The sequence below is a fragment of the Chenopodium album genome, chromosome 2, assembly GCF_948465745.1.
Source record: "Chenopodium album chromosome 2, dcCheAlbu1.1, whole genome shotgun sequence".
Classification (NCBI taxonomy): Eukaryota; Viridiplantae; Streptophyta; class Magnoliopsida; order Caryophyllales; family Amaranthaceae; genus Chenopodium; species Chenopodium album.
In genome coordinates, this window is record NC_137835.1 from 54,414,129 (window position 1) to 54,428,251 (window position 14,123).

Genomic DNA, 14,123 nt, shown 5'->3' on the forward strand with positions numbered 1-14,123 from the left:
CAAAAACTATTAATAAACCAAAAGTTATAAAATAAAAAGGAAGGCTACGTCCGACACCATCTACATCATTACTACAAATACAAAAATGTTACTATAAATCATGATATTTAAATCTTTTCGTAGTTGTATATCAATTAATGAAGAGGGTATTAAAATCATGATTTCAAAATATTGAATTTCAAAGGTATAGTGCGGTAAGATGGGACTTATACTTTCTCCGTTTTTTTTATAGTTGTAACAGTTTGACTTTTACATTATTTATGTGTTTCACTTTGATTAGATTTAACGATTTATACTTAAGTAAAAATATAGTCATGTGGAATCTTGTTGGATTCATATCGATTTACACAATTTGAATATCAAATGTTTATAACTTTTACATATTGGTAATTAAAGATGTAATTGATTGAAAAGATACATTGACAAGCGTGAAGAGATAAGTGTTGCAAATATATAAAAAAAAAACAGAGAAAGTAAATCTGGAATATTAGTTGAAATATATCATTCAATGTATCAATTATGCAATTCCTTTATATAGAGAAAGTACTCCCTCCGTCCCTAAATTACATTCTTGTTTGTAAGATTACACAGGAATTAAGGAGAAAAGAATAAGACAAATAACAATAATATAATATTTCAATGGGAAATACAAAACATTAAATGATATCTTTGAGTAAAACAAAGATAAATTAATTATTAATGATACCATGTCATCAATCCTTTGCAAAAAAAAAAAAAAAAAAAAAAAAAAAAAAAAAAAAAAAAAAAACGAATAACATGTTTCTAATTGAAAATTAAAAATCAATCAAATTCATTAGGTTAGTTATGGGAAGTATAAACTTGAGAAAAACGATGGAGAGAGAAAATAAGAGTGAGATTAGGATAGTAAGAGTGAGAAAGCATTAAATCTATAATATAATTCTAGAGTCACTTTTCACCAGAATCCTCCAAATCCCCAATCCTACACTCCCATTCACTCCCGCCTTTTCCAATTAATCTCTCTAAACAGCCTACTCTACTGACTAAGGCAGTTATCTTCACTCCACCACACTACTCCATAACTGCACACACTACACCAGAGTAATAGAGTATGGATTATATAATACATACTTTGCAATACTCATTTCACTCACACACACAAAAAAAAAAAATATCACTCACACACACCAAAAAAAAAAAAAAAAAAAAAAAAAAAAAAAAAAAAAAAAAAAAAATCAGAAATCAGATTGTTTGGGGTTTCAATCAGGTAACCAACATTTGGCTCACACAATTCCGGCAATCGTTTTCTGCATCGTCTTCGCCGTTGCCTTCTTCTTCTTCTTCGTGGATTCACTTGAGATCGGTGTTTTTTGTTGTTACTAATTCGTCTCCTTCTTCCCCAATTTCAAGGTAAAAACAACTTTTGCTAGAAATTATCACAACTACATAGAGCATATATCAACAATATTGGAACAAATTATAATGAAATACCTTGAAGGAATGTAAAAAAAAAAAACTCCCAATTTCGCCTGAAATCAAGCAAGAAAATCAGAAAAATAAAAGCCATGATTGAAAATAAATCCTTGGTGTGAAAATCCACTCAAAATCGAGCACAAAATACCCAAAAATTTGATCACAAACCTGCCCAGGTTTTCGAGCCCTAAAACTGCAAAAGTTCGAACCATAATGCAGTATAATGAACCAAAATTGCAGAATTTCAAGCTTGAAAGCAGAATTTCGAACCCACAACTGCAGAATATCGAATTAAGGGCTCTAATTCGAGCAGATGTTCGAAGGAAATAGCATGACCCAAAATTTCGAGCTTTGATTCCAAATATTTGAACTCAAACACGCACAAGTTGCCTAGATTTTCGAATGAAATTCAATTTTCGAAACCTAATCGCAAATTTTCGAGCAAACATATGCAGAATTCGAATAATAGGATTGTAAGCCATGATTGAAAATCACATCTTGGTGTGAAAATCCACTCAAAATCGAGCACAAAATACCCAAAAATAACCTAGGTTGTGAAAAGCGTAAACCATTCAAAGTAGTCAAATTTAATTTGGGTTTGGAGGATTTTTGAGGTTTTGGGTAATTTTTTCCATTGGCTTGGCAGAAAGATCAGTATTCCGAAATTGCAAAAAAAAAAAATAAAAAAAAAATTAAAAAAAAAAAAATAACCTGCCCAGATTTTTTCTTATATTATTATTATTATATTTATATAATTAAAAGCAAAGATAAATATTGTATTGGGTTTTTCTATACAGTGCCCCTGAGGTATTGACTTTTCCAAACTGTGCCCACCCATTTTCAAAATTCCATGCTGTACCCCTAAGGTACCTTTAGTGTCTATGATGTAACCCTACCCTAACCCCTCCGTTAACTTAAGTTAACTTTCCGTTATCTTAAATATAAATAAATTAAAAAAATAATAAAAAAAAAAACCCCAAACACCTCTCTCTCCTCCCTCACAACTACCCACCAGCCACCAGTCGCACCACCGCCGCACCCCCAGCCGCTCCACCTAGCCGCGCTCTTCTCTCCTTGATCCACCACCGTGCGAGTCACCACATAGTGCACCACTAAAGAAAGTGTTTGAATGCAATGGAGGAATTTAGTTCAAATTCGAATTGAAATTTCGACAAATTGGTTTAGGGCTTTTGTTTCATTGGATTCAAATTGCAAAATTAAGTTGTTAATTGTTGTTTTTTTTGTAAAATCAAAGAATTTGGTTCAAAATAATAGAAAACCCTAATTTTTCCCCCAATTTGATTTTAATTGCTAAATCAACAATTTTGGTTCAATTAGATTGAGATTAAATACACAAAACTTGTTTTAATTGATTTTTCCAATGAAAATCTGCACGAATATGGTTCAATTGGTCGAATTTGGGCATGAAGAACGATAAGCTGGGCAACATACAGTGCGCGGTGGTGCGGTTGCGGCTCGAGTGAGAGAGAAGGAGAGAGGAGGGGTGATGCGTGTGGTGGTGGGTCGAGGAGAGGGGAGTGCGGCTCGGTGGTGCATCTGGGGTGCGGCGGTGGTGCGGCTGGTGGCTGGTGGGTAGTTGTGAGGGAGGAGAGAGAGGTGTTTGGGGTTTTTTTTTTAATTTATTTATATTTAAGTTAACGGAAAGTTAACTTAAGTTAACGGAGGGGTTAGGGTAGGGTTACATCACAGACACTAAAGGTACCTTGGGGGTACAGCGTGGAATTTTGAAAATGGGTGGGCATAGCTTGGAAAAGTCAATACCTCAGGGGCATTGTATAGAAAAACCCTATTGTATTTTATTTGCTAGATAAATATTGTATTTTGTTTGCTAGATATCAATTTTGTTGCCTATACATATTATTGTATTTTGTAAGCAAAGATAAATATTGTATTTATTATTGGGTTAAATTTTTTTCAAATTTTGTTATGCATATTCTAGAGTGTAGTTTCAATATTAAATTCTTAATACTACGTAACAATATTGTCTATCCTCCAAAACCTCCAAAACCCCAACGAAGTGTCTCTGTACTTATAGACTCATAAGGGGTCTACCTTAATAATCTATGTAAGCGGTGATTCCTAATCATTATCGATTAGACATTACATAATGTCTATGTCTATCTTTTGTTACAATGTTGTCTATCCTGATTGAGTGTATTACCCGTCAATCATTACTGTAAGTTGGAAAGTGAATGAGGAATGTACCGTCATGTTCAGGGCCGTCCCGTTAAATTTCGGGGCCCTGTTCTAAACTATAAAATGGGGCCCTAACAGAAAAAAAATTATAATACAAATAATATCATATTATATATATATATATATATATATATATATATATATATATATATATATATATATATATATATACTTTATAAAAGAAATCTTATGTATTTAGGACTAACGAGTACAGCTTGGCAACAGGGAGAGAAATATCAATAATCCTCTTATTGCTCAAGTCTAAATGTATTTTTCATACCATTCTTATTAGCCGTTTTGTATAATTACAGAAAATTCGTATTTTTTTTTCTCCCAAAAATAATTTTGAGTAGGAGTTATAGAAAATTCTGAAATTGTTTGGAAATTTATAAATGATAAAAAAATTAGCCGTTTGAATGTTTGATAATAAACGAAAATCAAGAGAAGTAATGGTAAGGATTGAAAACTTAATTCTCCCATTGAAAATTGGAAGAGGAAAGTGAGATAATTACTAATTATTTTTGGGTAAAATAAGAAGGTTAATGGAAATTTCATATTAAAAGTAATGAAATTAAATTGGAGATTGGAATTTGGAAAGTTTGATATTGAAAATAGAAGGTAGATTGGAATTTGGAAAGTAAATTGATTGCTTGGAAGTTGGAATGCTTGAGTGCAGAGATAACAATGGCTGACTTTAGTTTTTTTTTTTTATTTATTTATTTATTTATTTTTTTGGGTGGGCTTTAAGTAAAAATGGGCCCCATAAAATTGGGGGCCCTGTGCAGTTGGTCTGTTTGCACAGGGAAAGGGCCAGCCCTGGTCATATTATGTAATCGAATCGGTTATAATTTGTTATGTATTAGAAGTTGATTACTGGGAAATTAAACCTGTATTTTTTTCCTGTTCATGTAATTGAATTGGTCATCCATGAAATTGGTTAAAAAATTTCTGAGAGTAAGTAATTTTTTTTTTTTTTTGTTTAACTTAAATATTTTGTTATCGAATGGAAGTTTCAGGATGCAACTGAGCATTCAGGAACAAAAGTTGTTATGAGATTACCTGTGTTGATGGTGACTAATATGACTATGATTAAATCTTTTGTCGAATTATCTTTGTCTCAACTTCCTTTTTCGTATGATAACATCTGTTAAGTAAGCTTTGCTTATTATAGAAATGGGTAATAAATAAGAATAATTGTTTCTTTCAAAAAAAAAAAAAAAAAGGGATAATTGTTGGTATAATAACTACTTCTTTGAGAACTTGCTAAGGATTAGAAGTTTTATTAAAACAGATTATGTAATCGAAATGATTATCGGTTATGGATGATTATTTTATTGTATTTGTTCACTGTATAAATTTTATGAATGTATTTCAAATTAATCTTAATCAATCATTTAAATAGTCTCAATTATATCTTACTAAGTTCTAATTTTATCTCTTTTACTAATCTTATAATAATTTTTTTTTAAAAAAAAACAACAGAAATTTCTCTTTAAAAAAAAAAAAAAAAGTTTCTTCATATTTTTTTCACTGAAATATTTTTGTAAAAAAAAAAAAAAAAACAAACAGAGAATATATATTGCATATTTAAAAAAAAAAATCATTTCCTCTTTTTTGCCACCTTAATTTTTTTGTACAAAAAAAAATACAAAATAAATATTACTCCGAACTTTACTAATTTTGTACAAACATACTCTAAAAAATCAAACAATACAGACAATTATATGAACAACCTTTTTATAAAAGTCTATAACAACATTTATTCTTAATTGAGGATTAGCAATAACAATGTTGATCCCTTGACCACGATTCTACTACTATTTCATGCCTGTCAGTTAGAATTCAATAATAGGTTTGAGCATTTTTTTAAATGAATTGAAAATGAAGTTAATTAGAGTTAGACATGACTCATTATTTTTTTAATGTACGTAGAAATGGAGTTGGTGTTGGAGATCGTTCATTAATTTAAATTATTGTTCCATTTTTTTACAGTATATAAAACACTCCGTTGACTGCGTTTGACCTTTATCTTAAATTTCTACACCCTACGGGTATGCACAATTTATTTTTCTTTAATTTTGGTAATGTGAATGAGCATGTATATTTAGGTAATTTCAGGATTTTATCTGCTCATAGAAGGACATGCTATTAATTTGCCACTACACTACATTACATACATATATTAATTTGCCACTACCAGGATTATAACAATGTAAATTGTTACAACTTACTTCTATTAATTGATGTTGTTCAAACTATAATATCGATTCTTATATGTTTATCTCTTGATTATTGTATAACTAATAGATTAGAATGGACATACATTCAAGTAATTATCAATTCAGAGAGAATTTCCAACACAAACATGCTAGATTAGTTATTAGGCGAAGGTTACTATTCAAACGCACTGCAAACCATGAAGATCCTATTTTCAATCAACGTTGTTACTTATTGGAGAAAGAAGCACGATCCTTGCGACTATTAATGCAATTACGTCAATCAACACATCAATATCACGATGTGACACATGAAGTGGAGCAATTTCCTAATGAGATCAATATGAATGGTACTTAATTATAAGAACCATTTATATTTACTTTATAATACTAATACCTTGCATAAAGGATTCTATTAAATTTTTAAAAACTTTCATTCCAGAAAGCTCACCTAATGATTGGATGCAATTACATCGATCTACACATCAATATTACGATGTGACACGTGAAGTGGAGCAATTTCCTAATGAGATCAATATAAATGGTACTTACAAGAACCATTAATATTTACTTTATAGTAGTAATACTAATACCTTGCATTAAGGATTCTATTAAATTTTTAAAACTTTCATTCCAGAAAGCTCACCTAATGAGGGGATAGACAATGATTCTATACCTGATGAGCAAATTGTCGGAAGGAGAGGTAACCACTTTGCCAAGCTACTTAACCTAACACACAAATGATGTCGACATTGTTAATTGATATTCACTAAAATAATCATTTGCATGCAGAAGTGACTCATCAATGTCGTCGTACTGATGGGTTTGATAGACGTTGGGAGTTTGGACCTAGAACGGTTGTCTGTCCTAATTGCAAGGCCCTTATGTTGACAGAAGAAAGGGTAAAGAGTAGCATTAAAACACACCCAAGGTTCAATCACTGCTGTCAAAGTGGGCAAGTTATATTGCCGCTTTTACCTTTGACACCGCCATTTTTAATGTCACTTTTGCCACATCAGCAATTCCGAAACAATATTAGAGCTTTCAACTCTATGTTAGCTTTCACCTCTATGGGCGGTCGGATTGATAACACTGTTAATGATGGTAGAGGCCCCTATGTCTATCGTAGGTAGTAATTACCATCAAATTGGACCTTTACTCCTTGAGCCAGGAATAGGTCCAAAGTTTGAACAGTTGTACATCTATGATACTGACAATGAAACATCCAACCGACTACATCACATGGGGGGCGCGGAAGCTTCTTCCATAGATCCAAGAATTTTACAAGGACTAAAAATGATGCTTGATGATATAAATACTTATGTCACAGTATTCAGAAATGCTAGCAATATGTTGTTCGATCAAGGTGAGCATCAAGATTTGAGAATTAAGCTTATTTGCGCAAGAGAAGGCAGACAATATATCCAACCAACCACAAGTGAAGTGGCCGCATTGATGGTAGGTGATGGAACTGAAGACATAGGTAATCGAGATATCATATTGCAAAAAATATATGGTGGGTTACAAAGGATTGATGAAACTCATCCAAGTTATATGCCTTTACAATACCTAATACTGTTTCCATATGGTATCGATGGATGGAGAGTTGGGATACCTAAGGCGTCGAGTACAAGTACCAGTCGAAGTACTGTGACAATGCGACAATTCTACGCATTTAGGATACATGATAGGGAAGAAGAGGGTGACACCTTGATAGATTCCGGGCACTTATTGCAACAATTTGATGTTGATGCATACACTGCAATGGAACAATATCGATTATCATGGATAAGGAGAAATCAAGGCAGGCTTCGCTCTGATTTATACAGTGGACTCCGAGATCCAATCAGGGCTGGAGATGTCAATGCTACAGATGTAGGTCGATTATTCATATTACCATCATCCTTCACACGAAGCCCCCGTAATATGGCCCATCATTATCAAGATGCTATGGCAATTGTTCGCGTTCTGGGTCCGCCTGATTTATTTATAACTTTCACTTGCAATCCAAACTGGCCTGAGATTGTAAATGAGATATCTACACGTGGAAGTCGTCGCACTGAAGATAGACCAGACATTATAGCACGTGTTTTCAAGATCAAATTGAAACAAATGCTTCGCGATTTGAAGGATAACAAGAAGTTTGGAAAAGTCATTGCTGGTGAGTTGTGTTGATTAATTATGTAATCGTACGATATTTTTTGACATATTTAATTAATTAACATGGGACATATTTCATGTGTCAGATTTTATGTCATTGAATTTCAAAAGCGCGGACTTCCACATGCGCATATTCTCATAACATTGGTTCCAGAAGATAAGCCTAAGTGTCCAGAGGATATCGACGTAGTTATCTCTGAGGAAATCCCTGACAAGGATATAGATCCTTTGGCATTTGAAACAATTACCAAGAACATGCTCCATGGACCATGTGGGCCATGTTTAGTCGATGAAAAGTGTTTAAAGAATTTCCCGAAGAAATTTTGTATTGAAATCACCTTTGATGATAATGGCTTTGTGCAGTTTAGACGTAGACAACGTAGAGAGCCCATCATTGTTAATGGAAGGGAGGTAGATAACCGTTGGGTGGTACCATATAACAGAGATCTATGTGTTAAGTACAATGCACACATAAATGTTGAGCGTGTTGCTGCGAGAAGTGTGGTAAAGTATCTATACAAGTATGTTACTAAAGGTCAAGATCGAGCAACAGTTATCATTGAAAACAATTCAACCACACGACGTGGTCAAGAGGTACGACAAGGAAACAGAGTGGATGAGATAAAACAGTACTTAGACTGTCGATATGTATCGGCCATTGAAGCATGCTGGAGAATATTTGAGTTTGATTTGCAACATCAATATCCTTCAACGGAACTACTTCAGTTTCATCTACCTAGTGAACAATTTGTAGTTTTCAATGATAATGATGATCTGCACACAGTCCTTGAACGACCGAGATTGCAACAAACCATGTTAACTATGTGGTTCAAGCTAACAAGGATTTTCCAGAAGCAAATCAATACACTTACCAAAATTTTCCTATGGGATTCACATGGAATCTCTACAAAAAGGTGAGCATAACGGCAAGAAAGACCTTGCATTGGTAGATTGCCATTTGTTCATCCAAATCCTGGGGAACGATATTACTTACGGATGCTTTTAACTAAGGTTTGTGGAGCGGAATCTTTTGAAGATATACGAACTGTTGATAGTGCCATCCACCCTACCTTTAGATCTGCATGTCATGCCTTAGGGTTGCTTGACGACGATAATGAGTGTCATGAAACTCTGTCAGAAGCCTCTAACTGGGCATCGGGTACACAGTTGAGAAACATGTTTTGCTCCATATTGATGTTTTCAGAAGTAAGTGATCCGAAATAGTTGTGGGAACAACATTGGGGTGAACTTACCGATGACCTCGAGAGAATGATGCAACGTCAAACTAGAAACCCTAACTTACGATTAACTCCCGAAGAGATGCAGAATCAAGGATTACAAGAGATTGAGCATATATTGAATAAACTTGGAAGGTCATTGACATATTTCCCTAACATGCCACAACCTTCTTCGAAGTTAGCACGCAATGCCTTAAATCGGTTGATAAGAGATGAACTTTAATATGACACACATGATGAAGCCAACAGATTTGATACCTTAGTTAGAGGGTTAAACACGGAACAATATTAGGGATGGCAATTCTAAATGGATATCCGCAAATCCGATCCATCCGAAATAAATAAATGGACGAAAATCCGCATTAAATGGATGAAGGGCGGGTGATGGATCGAGTCGGATTCGGGTGGGGCTCCGTTTCATCCGTCACCCGATCCGTCATCCGTTTATCACCCGATCCGTAGTCCATCCGTATATATATAAAAAAAATTCCCAATTTTCTTATATACTAGTATACTACACTATGTATGTACTGTATATTTCTAAAAAAATAAATATTTCTAAAAATTCTTTAATTTTATTTTAAAAAATATTAAACCTCCCTTAATTCCCAATTATGTAGTATCGAAATAAGTTCATGATTACGTTAAAAAAAAATCAAGTTCATGATTATTATTTTATTATTATTATTATTGCTATGGTTTGGAATAAGAATTTAATTAATGGTTTACTTTTTAAGTTTAAAATTGGCTAAAAGTTTTTTTTTTATTTTTATTTTTATAATAACGTATTAGATTTTATAGTTAGAGTAGGATTATAATTATCACCCGCTAAACATCCGATCCACCCGTTTCATCCGCGGATGACGGATGGATCGGATGCGGGTGATGGGTTTTGCGGGTGACGGGTGGATCGGGTGGAGCGGATGTTTAATTCGGGTGGATGCAGGTGGAGCTCCATCCGACCCAAATCCGATCCGTTGCCATTCATAATCAATATAGAGTATATGCTGCAATACTCGATGCTCATTCTCGAGATGTAGGTGGCTTATTTTTTGTCTACGGCAGTGGTGGGACAGGAAAGACATACCTGTGGAACACTCTGATTGCAAAATTCAGATCTGAAAGAAAGATCGTGCTCTCTGTGTCTTCATCCGAAATTGCTGCTTTATTATTGCCTGGGCGTAAAACCGCACATTCGACTTTCAAGATTCCTTTTTATCTTGATCAACATTCCGTTTGTAACTTCAAAAAAGACTCAACCCTTGCTGATTTGATCCGTGAAGCATCATTAATTATATGGGATGAGGCTCCAATGACCCGTCGATTAGCATTTGAGGCGGTAGATCGACATTTCAAGGATATTTGTAGTGACAATAGAGTTTTTGGAGGTAAATTGGTTGTTCTTGGTGGAGACTTTAGACAGATACTTCCCGTGGTGCCAGATGAAGGACGAGAATCTATTGTTGCAGCTACCTTGCATCGAGCGTCCTTTTGGAGAGACTGCCAAGTTATGTATCTAAGGATAAACATGCGTTTATGTCAAAGTGACGTTCCCTCCGATACCCTTGAAAAAATTCAAGAATTTGCTGATTAGATAATTAAAGTTGGAGAAGGAGTTATAGAAGGAGTGCCCATTACAAAGAAAGGTGAACCAAATTGGATTGAAATACCACGTGATTTTTTTATAACAAATGATGAACATGGTTTGCAAAATCTCATTAACTTTGTCTACCCCAAATTGCCTTCAAATTACACGGATTAGGAGTACCTCAAGGATCGCGGAATTCTAGCACCAACAAACAATGATGTAGATGAGTTAAATTCAAAAATTTTATCAATGCTACCAGGAAATGTGCATAGCTACTATAGTTTGGATACTTTGGGTCATACAGGAGATGGTGGGATCCTTGATAACATGGAGACTATGGAATTATTAAACTCATTAAATTTGTCGGGTCTTCCTAATCATTGCTTAGAGTTGAAAGTTGGTGCCCCGGTAATATTGATGCGAAATATGAACCAATCCATAGGGTTGTGCAATGGAACACGCCTTATAATCAAGAAATTGGGTTACAGAGTGATTGAGGCACAAGTGATCACAGGTCCAAGAGCTACAGAATTAGTTCTAATTCCGCGAATTGATTTAACACCTTCCAACAAGAATATAGATCTCCCTCTTAAAAGAAGGCAATTTCCATTAAAATTAGCCTTTGCCATGACAATAAATAAGAGCCTAGGACAGACGTTGAGCAAAGTTGACATTTTTCTCCCTAGGCCCGTGTTTAGTCATGGCCAATTATATGTTGCAATGTCATGAGTTACATCTCCTTCCGGGCTAAAAATCTTAGTATAAAATAAGAAGGATGTTTCACATAGTTTGACTAAAAATATTGTGTATAAGGAAGTATTAAACAGTGTAAATTAGCTATGTATGTAGTTTTGTTATAACATTTATTTAGTAACTCTTAGCAATGTTTGATTTAGTGTAATTTCAGAGCTATACTAGTTTTTTTTTTATATATTAGATTTTCTTTGTCATGTTAATCCTTCTATTTTACTTTATTAAAGATTTATTTCATTATCTATACTATTTATGTAGCCTTTATACATGTGCGAGGTTGGATCAATAACAATATATTATGTAAATTATTTTTTATGCCCACTTCAATGATGTTAAAATGCAGGAAATGAACACAAGATACACACCACGTCGTTGTATTACCCTTACCACACTGAATGTGAATATGAGAGTGCGTTTATTATGGATGGTCAATGAATAAAGTAGAGCTAGAGGTACAAATTACATCCATCGTTCGTGGAGTATGGTATTCATTGACTCAGAGGTTTGAACTATATTTTTACTTAGTGCTTACTTTTTTTTTTCAATATATATTCATTTATTTGACACTTATGTATGTATGAAAATTTCAATTTCTAGAGGGACGAAGGTCAAATCACACTATTTAATGCTGACATTGGTAAATATAAAGAGATCTTGAAACAAGTAAAGGTTTATTCAATTGCTCAGCTAGATCTTATGCCTCTAGATACATCTTACAAATATTCCAATAACCAAATGAGGTTGAAATTTGGAAACAAGACCATGATAACAGAAATTCTTGATGATTGTGATGATATCCCAAGGTACAATTTCAGGTTTATTGAATTTTGCCACATTCCACAGTACCTTCACATGCGCAATAGTCCTCTCATCGGTATGTGTCTTTTAGTAATTAAAATAAATAGTACTAATATTTGTTTCATTTTTAAAATTATTTTTTGAGTTCTGAAGGTCATATCCGATCTTTTTTTCTTGATGATGAATGTACACAGATGTTATTGGATTGGTTATATATGTGTCTGAATCGTATAGAGTCTCGGGTGGGAGACAACAATTTAAAAGAGATGTGTTACTCTGCAACACAAAGTAAGAGCATATTACAAAAGTTACAATATGTTTATGTAATTATAACAACTTATGCAATGTTAAGTTTTTTTTTTTTTTTTTTTTTTTTTTTTTTTTTTTTTTTTTTTTTTTTTTAAAAAAAAAAAAAATCTAATGGTATATTTTGATTTACAACATGGAAACAATGAGGCTAACTTTATGGGAAGGGTTTGCTCATGATCAAGGTCGTTTCTTATTTAATGAGCTTAATAAGGATCATGTCTTGGGTGCATTCATGGTATCAGTTGGCTCCTATTATGGTAAAATAAGTTTTTTAAAATTACATAACCATGGAAAGACTATGGTGTCATTTTCATTATTATCATTGCTTTGAATACTTTTACTAACCTTCCAATAGGTGCATGTCTTTCTACTGATGGACGTACCAGACTTTTTTATTGATCCTGATATTGATGAAACTGATGATCTACATGGTTGGTAAGCCTAAAAACATCATAATATACAATGTAAGTTTATATTGCATACTTATGTACTTATATAACTCATATAGGTATGCGGATGATGGATATGTCCAAAAACATATTAGCTGGAGTCAGATATTAGCCAATAGTATCTCTGAAATGGAAATGGTGTTTAATGCAAAAAGGATCAAGTTAAATCAGTTTTCAGCGACTCATAATGTATGTACATCAACAATTATTGATTTCATTTTCTTTTACTTAAGGTATTTAATATTTGATGTGTGTTTCCGGGTAAAATACTTTCGAGTACTAGCAAAGGTGTTATCTATTGATTCTTCTATGCCTATTTGGTATGAATCATGTGCTCGACACTTAAGGAGAGCTGATATGTGCGTGGAGTGTGACCCTTCTTTTAGTAGGCCAAGGTATTTTTTTTTTATTTAAAAATTATAATTATAACCTGCTTTACATATCACTATACCTAATTATATCATATCAATAATAACAGATATAGAATCAATGTAAAAATTGGTGACACTACAAATACAATGTTTGTTAAACTCTTTGGCCAATATGCTGAGATGATTATCGGTTGTCCAATATCAAGTATTCAAGCGATGACAAATAATGTAAGTATATCCTTTAATCATATATATTAAGGAATTACTCATAGGCATAATGGCTACATTTGTTATTTATGAACAGGAATTTGGAGACTACTTTCTAGAGGAGTATCTGAGTGAACGATTGATGAATACATTAACTTTCATACTACATGTTCCTGAGATAGGAAATGATGACATCATAGTTGCATCTGTTTTACAAGTAAGATGGGAGGAAGAATTCTATTATCTGAAACGAGAGATGCGTGGACAATCTAATTGAAGACTTAGATTCATTTAGCATAATATTTCAAGACTTTAATTTATTTTATTTTTATATGAATTCAACACTTGATTTTTTTTTTATTTTG

General features: G+C 33.2%; 1 protein-coding gene across 1 annotated transcript; it reads left to right on the forward strand.

Annotated features, from left to right (window-relative positions):
• The first annotated feature begins 8,108 nt into the window (after positions 1-8,108).
• Positions 8,109-10,877, forward strand: LOC145572779 (uncharacterized). Its single transcript, XM_081631748.1, has 2 exons — positions 8,109-8,959; positions 10,349-10,877. The coding sequence occupies exons 1-2, from the start codon at positions 8,109-8,111 to the stop codon at positions 10,875-10,877; spliced, it is 1,380 nt and encodes a 459-aa protein (XP_081487874.1).
• The last annotated feature ends 3,246 nt before the right edge of the window (positions 10,878-14,123 follow it).